The sequence below is a fragment of the Aptenodytes patagonicus genome, chromosome 7 (genome assembly GCF_965638725.1).
Source record: "Aptenodytes patagonicus chromosome 7, bAptPat1.pri.cur, whole genome shotgun sequence".
Taxonomy (NCBI): domain Eukaryota; kingdom Metazoa; phylum Chordata; class Aves; order Sphenisciformes; family Spheniscidae; genus Aptenodytes; species Aptenodytes patagonicus.
Window position 1 is genome coordinate 1,372,682 of NC_134955.1, and position 9,234 is coordinate 1,381,915.

At 46.4% G+C, this 9,234-nt stretch overlaps 1 protein-coding gene across 1 annotated transcript; it reads left to right on the forward strand.

Annotated features, from left to right (window-relative positions):
- The first annotated feature begins 559 nt into the window (after window positions 1-559).
- TMEM80 (transmembrane protein 80) lies at window positions 560-9,234 on the forward strand. The gene is made up of 5 exons (XM_076343652.1): window positions 560-619; window positions 3,740-3,756; window positions 5,825-5,918; window positions 6,620-6,712; window positions 8,052-9,234. The coding sequence occupies exons 1-5, from the start codon at window positions 601-603 to the stop codon at window positions 8,255-8,257; spliced, it is 429 nt and encodes a 142-aa protein (XP_076199767.1). The 5' UTR covers window positions 560-600; the 3' UTR covers window positions 8,258-9,234.

Consider the following 9,234-nt stretch of genomic DNA (forward strand, 5'->3'; position numbering starts at 1 on the left):
ATCGAGCGCTTCCGAACCGCTTCCGATGGTGCCCGAAGTGTCCCGAGTCTTTGCAGGCCTCGTCCGAAGGCGATCGATGGTTCCCGGCGAGCGGGGCCCGCGTTTTCCTGCCGGCTGGCCAATCCCAAGGCAGGACGCAGCCGAGCCCGGCCGAGTCCGTAGAAGCGCGGCCCGAAGCGATACCTGACAGATCGGGTGGGGGAGCCGAGCCCGCCCGAACAGGGCCGAGTCCCCGAGCGGTCCGGCCCGGAGGGTCGAAGAATCCCGAGCTCGCTCGAGTCTTTTCCGATCACGCCCGAAGGCGGGTGAGGCGGGCGCGAGGAAAGCCGAGCTGTGCCGAGTCCTCTCCGATCGCGCCCGAATTCCCCTTCGCCGGCCCGAACGGAGACGCCCGAACGGGCAGTGCCCGAATCCGCCCGAAAGCGACCGAACCGGGCCGAGCGCTCCGATCGCACCCGAAGGCGGGGGGGGGGGGGGGGGGGGGGAGAGGGGCGGGGGGAGGACAGCGAGCTCCTCCCAGGCGCGCGCGGACGAACGGTCGCGGCGCACAGGCTGCCGGGACGCTGGAGGACTGGCAGGCGGCGGGGGCGGGGCGCCAAGATGGCCGTTGTGAGGCGAGGTGAGCGGCGCGTTGCCATCGATACCGACAGCCGTTTCCCCCCGTGTCCCGGCGGGGCGGAGGGTGACCGGGGGTGGGCGTTTCCCACCGTGTTAGAGGTTATCTCTCGCCGCCCCAGGCGGGGGGACACGGGGAGAGCGAGGCGGGGGCCGAGGTCGAGCTAGGCCTCGGCGCCGAGCCCAGCCCGATAGCCGTATCGCGACAGCCCCGACACGCTGAGGTAAATCCCGGCAGCTGCGGGCCCTGTGTCAGCGTGAGCAGGGGCTTGGCGCTTGTGCGGGCTGAGGAGCACCGTTATCCACAGGCAGATCGCTTTCCTGAGGCCGAGTGGCGCCCCTCGAAAATTCAAGTCTTTGCTTCAAATTATGAACCGCCGGGATTCAAAGAGAAAAAAAGTTCTTCTTCATTAGAGTGGTCAAAATGATTAATTCCCACTTCTTTCAGAGAGGTCCAAGGTTTTCCCCAAAATGTAAATTTCAGCCCTAAGTAGACAAAGTTGGTTTTGAGAACTTTGGCTTGAGCAGTTAGCGTTTGCCAAAGTCCTAAAACCAAGTTTGTGTAACGAGGTGCACTGGTAATGTTAACTATAGCTGCTGCGTGCTTTTAGTACAGTTTTGGCATTAAAAAAAATTAAACCAGTTTTTTAGGAAATGGGCCACGTTCTACCTCAAGTTAAGCGTGCACAGCGTCACTCACAATCATTTCTAAAATCGGTAGCGGCCTGGATAAGTCGTCACGCTTTTGTTGTGTAAAACACTTAACCGGAGCGTGGTCTGTCGCTGTTACCTACAAAACCGTCCAGGAAAGTCAGCGGGATTTGGTTAAAGGGCTGTCTGAGAGCAGGACTTGTGGTGGAGGCGTGCGTACGTGCAGACGGACTCCAGCCCGCGCGGTGGGCAGCTGCTGCGCTCCCAAGAATCGGGTTGGGTACGTGAGCAGCTCGGAAAGACTCGCGCTCACAATCCGTGCTCATCCCAAGTGCAAATACCTTGTTGCCCGGGAGCTACCCTCCTACATTAAAGAACTTAAACAACTGGAAACGAGTGGTGGTACACTTTGTTTTCTTCTGGACCATACGAGCTTTCCAAGAGGCAGAAATCGGGTGCCGACCTGCACGCGGTGGAAAGTCACTACGCCAGGTCTCACTAACGCCAGTGCCCCCCTTAGCAGAATGCTGTTCTTGCTGCTGCGAGTTCGTGTGCTTCATATAAATGCTTTAAAATTGTTACTGTGCTTTTTTTTTTTTCCTGTGCCAGAATGCTCACTTTCAACTTAAAAATCCCCCAGCAGCAATGCAGACTTCATTAATCCTAGCAGTGAGGCAATCTCAGGGTGTTGGGATTAGCAGCCTGCTGTTATACCTGAAATTATAGATTCAACTGGCATAATAATTACTGCTTAACTGCAGTATCCCTTTCACAGGTGTGTTGTGGGGTTTAAATGTTTAACCCGTGCGAAATGTCCCCTGTTGCTCAGGGGGAGGCAGCATGTTCTAAATAACAGTGGCTCTCAAACCCCTCCTTGGAACGGATGCAGGAGTGTGGTCACTGCCCTCTTGTGGAAAATGATTTAAAAAAGCAAAGTGGGGGAACTGCCATTAGGGAATTCACTAGGGGTTCCCTGGAGGGTAAAATCGCACTACTCTAACTATACCACCGGCACCACGGCAGCGTAGCTGCCCAGCATGGATGAGGCTATGCCGGTACAGCTTAGCGTTTGGTTATACAGAAGAAGTTCTGTATCTGGACACTTCTTGCAGAATAATAACATGTCTGCCCATGCAGTTGTGGTATTTCAAATTAACATCCTACTTCACGGTCTAAAATAACCTTAAAATGGAGACATCTCCTTACTGCTGTGCGAGAAAGGAAGCGCATCACCTTGACACAAGGCATTACTTTCGCATGAGGGTTTATACCAGGGTATAAATACAGACACATCTTTAACCACTAGTGACTGCAGAACAAGATGTGTAATGAAACCTTTAACTCCCCTTCTGCAAAAAGAAATAAAGCATTCATCAAAACACATTTTGGCTAAGTGAAGGGACGAGTCTGTTAGGAGCCTGTAGTCCCTTTACGGAAAGCAGAGAGGAGATGAAGCACGTCCAGGAGGCATTTCAGATCATAGATGGTACGAACCACCTTCTAAAATTGCTTGCCTATTTCCACTGCGTTCCCAAACTGGATACCTTAATTAGGTGCCTAAAGTTAGTGGGGATTAATTTGGGCCCAACTGCATAAAACTATTAGGTGATGAGGACATTAACCTGTAGAAGCCCAGGGACGAGGGTGGTGAGGTGAGTATGTCCCACTGATTTGGTGATGATGAGATGTCTCTGAGAAGATGGATGAAATGGCCTTTCACAGACAGTTTTGCTCTCTGTGAAACGGAGATCGTGACTTTTCAATTCCTCGTGTTGTCTGGAAGAGGCTAAGAATATTAATGAGTTACTTAAGAGGTACTTGAGTAGGTCAGTGCCATCATGTTGCAGGGGAATTTTATCTGTTGTTTTTTCAGGGAAAAAAAAAAAGAAAAAAGTAAAATGTATTGGTTAGCTTACAGAAAATATTTGGTATGACTTCTGTGGGTGATCAGAACGTATTAAGGTTTTACATAGAATGACTTTGCTTTTGAAGGGAACCGGTTTGGAAGGATGTTATTTAGAGGAACCAGGAGTCCTGTGTTCTACATGAACACTTTCTCACAATTTAAAAACAGCTGGTACATTCTGGTTCCCTTGCATGTTTCCCTCGTCCCTGCATAGTTAGAGGGGATGAAGTGTCATCTGCTGTGAAAGGACAGGATAAACAAGTTCTAGGTAATGCCTGTGTACTTCTTCATGTTTTGAAAGAGACGGGCTCCTCCGTGAAAGTGACTTTTCACAACAGGGATTTCCCCCAAATTACTTTAGAATTCATGTATTTGAAAAAGTTATTTTTGGAACCTGAACTGCATGATCTGAGAAAATAGTAAATCTTCCAGTGAACTGAAAAAAAAAAAATTCTACAAGTATGCTTGACCTCTCTAGTAACATCAGCTGTCTGAATGTTTCTGCAGCACTTTGGTAAATATTTAGACTTATTTTCTTCTCTTTATTTTTTCCTTCTCAACGGAAAGGAAGAACTTCATCAGTTGTATCCTTTTTGTACCTTTCACCCCTCACATGCGGGAATCTTCAGGAAGACTGGCTGAAATGCATTCACATCTTCCTGCCTAATCTGCACAATGCCATTTTTGTGTTATTCTTTCAGTTTTCCATCATCAGCACCATCCATAGGAAGCAAAACTGGTGAAACATTTATTCCAAGGGAAGATTTTTTCGCAGCAGTAGCTGGGGTTTTGCTGAGATTTTCCCCTGATCGGCTCCCACTCACGCAGAAACCCCTTTAACCCACCCTGCAGTCTTGACAGAGGGCTGGCAGCCACGTTTTATGATCACGTAACTCTCATTTCCGTAGGAAGCAAGGCTAAAAATTGGATTTGTGGACTGATGGACACAAACCCCATGCAGCACACCTCACAGACAGCTGACACAGCCAACAAGAGGTAGTAAAAGCAGCTTTCAGTAGTAAATTCACCCTACCTTTACTCCTGCCAAGATCTAAGTAACCTCCTAAGAGGAGACACCCTTGGCTTCAGAGATTTCCATGCTTAGAACCTATCTAGTAGTTTTTTTGCTCCACCTTCCTTCAACTGGAAAAACACTGGTTCTGTTTTAATAAAGTGAGCTTCTCTGGGAACTGGAATACCTCCACCGCGTGTGGGCGGGTGCTCCGTTCAGAAACTGGATGGGCAGTTCCTGTTAAAGATGCCTGGGATGAAGTCCCTGCTTGGAGATAGATACTCGGAGGATTTGAGAAGGGCTGGGGGACAGAGGGGAGGATAAAGAATATTTTGAGTATAGAGATGTGGAAATAATGAAATCCGCACTGATAACTTCCTTATATAAATTACATTGTATTATTTCAGGCTAAGAAAGGCATTTGGTATAATTTGGTTATCAAAAATACATATGAATGGCCAAACTTTCTGGATTCTTGGAGCTACATTCCAACTTCTCCCTGTGGTGGTGAGCCCCAGGACGTCCTACGCGCGTCTCCAATATTGCATTAATAACATGCTGCTGTGCCTCAGGAGAAAATGATTCCTTCAGTATGTATGTACCTGCTATATAGGAATCGTACCTATCTGTGGGGGTGGGTGGGCTCTTGAAGACATCTGGCTGTTAGGTACCTCCTATAATCTGGGCGTTTCAGCTCCCGTTGTAGTCAGAGAGGGAGCTGGCGCGGTTTAACACCAGACAGTAGTTCATCCCACCCTGCTCGGGAACTGCTTGGCTAGGAAGGTTCCTATCTCCGCTGACTCCAGGGGGAGCACAGACGACTAAGTCACACTCGCATAACTTTAGGACGGCTATCATCTTGGGGTGGCCACAGGTGAGCTGATGGCTCAGGCGAGCTGAATCTGTCCTGAGCCTGCAAGTAATTTCTGCCTATTTGTGTGACAGCGTGCACCATATTCCCTGTCCTTCAGGGGCATTTTGAGGATGTATTAAGGATTGTGGAGCTCTCGAATGCCTTGGCAGTGGATCCACACAGGCAGACAAATAACTAGAGCTAAATATTACCTCATAGTATACAACAGTTAGTTTTGTGAGCAGTGAATCAAGGAAGTCTGTCTCTTATGAATTTACATCTCAAAGTTGAGCTCGTGGCCTTTCTCAGGCACGTAACAAAGACAGAGCATGGCTTTCAGACTTTCCGTCATGTGGGCAGTAAGAGGGCCCGTCTGCTTCACAGAGCCACCTGTTTTCAAAAACTTACAGGAATTTGATGTATTGGAGTCTGCCAACCCTCTGTCAACTTGCTTAAGGCTGACTAACAGGTATAGAAGTTGTTTGGGGAAATGTACACATGTACACACCCCCCTCATTTCCTTAGGCTAACGAATACCCCACTACATACCAAATAAATGTTTTAAAAAAAGGAACTAAAGCCACACCTGAAACAACAAGCTTGTATCCTAACTCTTGGTATTTGCAATCTCAAGTTACTTTCTGAACCCTACCCAGTAGGCCAGTCATAGTTGAACCATTTAGTATAAAAAGGCACAGCAGTATATTTTGAGGTTACTGGGAAATGGCGATTTTATGAAATGGATCCCACCTCATTGCTATGAGAAATCCTTAACAACAGTTATCAGCTGTCATCTGTTCCTTTACAGATTCTATTTTACGTAAATGGGATTTATTACATCTTTTACTTCTTGGCGACTCTTGCAATGATTGTTTATAAAAGTAAGTTGCATGTATTCTAACACAGAAGCAGGCTGTGTGCTTATGACATGGCTGTGGTTTGTCGGTATGCCTACTGTATTTTCCTGTCCCCTTGTGCTGGTTTTGGCTGGGATAGAGTTAAATTTCTTCCCAGTAGCTAGTGTGGGGCTGTGTTTGGGATTTGTGCTGGAAACAGCGTTTTAGTTACTGCTGAGCAGTGCTGACACAGAGTCAAGGCCTTTTCTGCCTCTCACCCCACCCCACCAGCGAGCAGGCTGGGGGGGCACAAGAAGCTGGGAGGGGACACAGCCGGGACAGCTGACCCCAACTGACCCAAGGGATATCCCACACCATATGACGTCATGCTCAGCATATAAAGCTGGGGGAAGAAGAAGGAAGGGGGGGACATTCGGGATGATGGCGTTTGTCTTCCCAAGTCACCATTATGCGTGATGGAGCCCTGCTTCCCTGGAAATGGCTGAACACCTGCCTGCCCATGGGAAGGAGTGAATGAATTCCTTGTTTTGTTTTGCTTTGCTTGCGTGCGCGGCTTTTGCTTTACCTGTTAAATTGTCTTTATCTCAGCCCACGAGTTTTCTCACTTTTACCCTTCCGATTCTCTCCCCCATCCCACCGGGGGGGAGTGAGCGAGCAGCTGGGTGGGGCTTAGCTGCTGGCTGGGGTCAAACCATGACACTTATTTACACTGTCTTATTCTACAGGTCAAGTTTTCAGTTATCCAGATGATTTTTTGGCTCCTGATCTTGCCTTGCTTTTCATTATGGCCATTCTTGAAGTGCTCCGATTATACTTGGGTATGTCATGTTATCACTGTGCCTTTTCAGTGGAATATAGTCTTTAAACATTAATCATTCTGAAATTGAGTGTGTGTCAAAACATGCTAGTTTAGGAGACTAGCAGATTTTTGGAGACTGTTGTTCATTTATGTCATTAAACTTTATCTGACTGATCAATATTTTTGGCCAGAGGGTCAAACAGAATTTGCTCTCATATGAAATATAATCTATAATGCCATCAAAAACCAATAGCTGGGTTGTCAGAAAGCAACGTAACTGGGACAGCTAGAATGCTGTTACGCTGTTTATAATTGAGCATGACTTGTGAGAATGAACGTGCTGAAACAGAGAGATTTCCATTCTCTGAGGCGATACAGCTCCTTTCAACTGCTCCAGCAGTGTACACAAGTAACCAAATGGCCGGAGCCTTGTGGAACGGGTAACGCTAAGGACGTCCCCGAGCAGCATATGGCTGCCACTGCGACTACACCTTTTCCTTCCACTCCTAAAGACACGTACCAGTTCCAACGTCTTCATTTCACTAAGCCAGAACAGCGTAGAGGGCCTCCTGACCCCTGTCCAGAGCTTGCTACAACTTCATAAAGTCCTTTTTTGAAAAAAACAAGTTACTGTTAAAATCTGTGCTCGATATACCCAAGACATTTATGCAAGGTGGGTCTCTGTTGAATTCAGCTGACTTGCTGTAGGGGTGAATTTAGCCTGCTGCCTTAAAGCTCTCTGCATATGTTTGCTTGGAGCCTGGTGGATGAATAAAGAAGTGAGTTTCAAGTCTAATGTAGTTAAACAGCAAAATCTACTGAGACTAGCTTGGAAATAAGATGCAAGGAAGAGATAAGTGCAGCTTCTCCACAATGATAGTAATTTGAAATAGGAATAGATTAGCAGGGAATATAGAAGATTCTATATTGCATAAGATTTTAAAATCAGCATTGGATGCCCTTAGGTGTGCATTGCAGTCACTGAGTTGTCACGCAAAGTGCAGGGCTGGGGGGGACTTGGGGAAAGTTTGATGGTTGATTAAGAAGAGGGTCAGGCTGAGTGATCAAAATGGTTGCAGTTTCGGAACTGATTATCTGTGGTAAGAAAGGGTTGGCATTGTGACTTTGAGTATCAACTGATTGCTCTTTATTTAGATTCGCTCCAGTCAGCAAGAAATGGATTGTCCATTGGTGTTTGGGTTTGTTCTTACATTTACTGACAGAGCCTTGATTCAGGCCAGTATTTCAATGTACTCTGAGCTGTGAGAACTAGAGCCTTTTTTGAACAGGAATACTTGTGGCTTGTGATATTGTCAGAAGAAATCAAAGACTCATGTCAGCTTTTTGTTTCCTTCGAGGTTCAAAGGGTAACCTGACAGAAGAAGAGGCTCCATTAGGGCTCAGTCTTGTGGTCACGGTCGGAAGTGTGATTCTGTCTGTGTATTTCCTAGTGTGGCAAACATACGTGCTGAAAGCAGACGTCATTATAAATGCTGTTCTTCTCTTTACATACGGGCTTGAGTCAGTACTAAAGGTCATAGCCATTGCTGCTTTCGTCAGCTAAACCCTAGCAGTTTTCAACACATTTCTTCTATAAAAGAGTGGGTTTATATTTCAAATATTTAATTCTTTTGCATATAAAAATCCTGTAAAACTTTTCTCTGTTCAAAGTACAAATTTTTGAGGGGCAGAGATCTCCCTGAATGGTAGGTAAAATACCCTGTCCAGCAGCTGTGTTACACCATCTCATCAGTTAGCTTATTTATGGGCAAAGGCAAGACGTGATTCAAGATTAGGTGATACCTAATGCTCTGGTATTCATCAGGGATCGATGCTAAATATTCATTCCCAACACAGAATAGCAGCCAGTGCATCATCTAGCTACATGCCGTTGAGATTACCTGAGTTTTTATGGCATAGCAGCAACGTACAACGAAAGTGACACAGAAATGAATCAGGCCAATGTAGCATGGACTCATTTCTGCCTTACCGCATACACTTTCATGTTTGAGGGCACAGTTTCTCTTCTGCTCTCATTTGTGTTTTCAGACCCCAGTGGTAATTTCCCTGACTTTAGTAGGGCAGTACCTGATTTATCCCACTGGGAGAGAGCTGAACTGAGTTTTGCGCATACCCGGAGAGCCGAGCTACAGCGTTTGGGCAGCTGGTTCTTACTGACGCAGAGGCCAAAGGCGGTAGTGTGAGGGTATGTGTGTTTAAATAGGATGGCCTTAAGATGAGCATAAACATTCACCATTCACTCACCCTTCTGTCCTATTTAAAAGTCCAACAGAATGTTGTCAGGTGTATTTCTATTTGGTGTTAAATGTGTTTATGTCCACGATTCTGCAAAAATTACTTCATTCAAGCCTTGTCTTTTAAATGAAGAACTGTGTGCAATTTCAGATTTTTTCACTGTAAAAAGTATGTATGCATTAATGTAAAGCTTGGGGAGTTTGTGGGGTTTTTGTACAAGCGGGTTTTATATTCAGAATTTCCTACTTTTGTATTTATTTATTCAAATAAATAATGTTTTAGATC

What these genes read in the sequence shown, in the direction of transcription:
- TMEM80 (XM_076343652.1), top strand. An exon ending in TGCAATGATTGTTTATAAAA is followed by an intron (nt 5,919 to 6,619) that starts GTAAGTTGCATG and finishes CTTATTCTACAG; the next exon opens with GTCAAGTTTTCAGTTATCCA. An exon ending in AGTGCTCCGATTATACTTGG is followed by an intron (nt 6,713 to 8,051) that starts GTATGTCATGTT and finishes GTTTCCTTCGAG; the next exon opens with GTTCAAAGGGTAACCTGACA.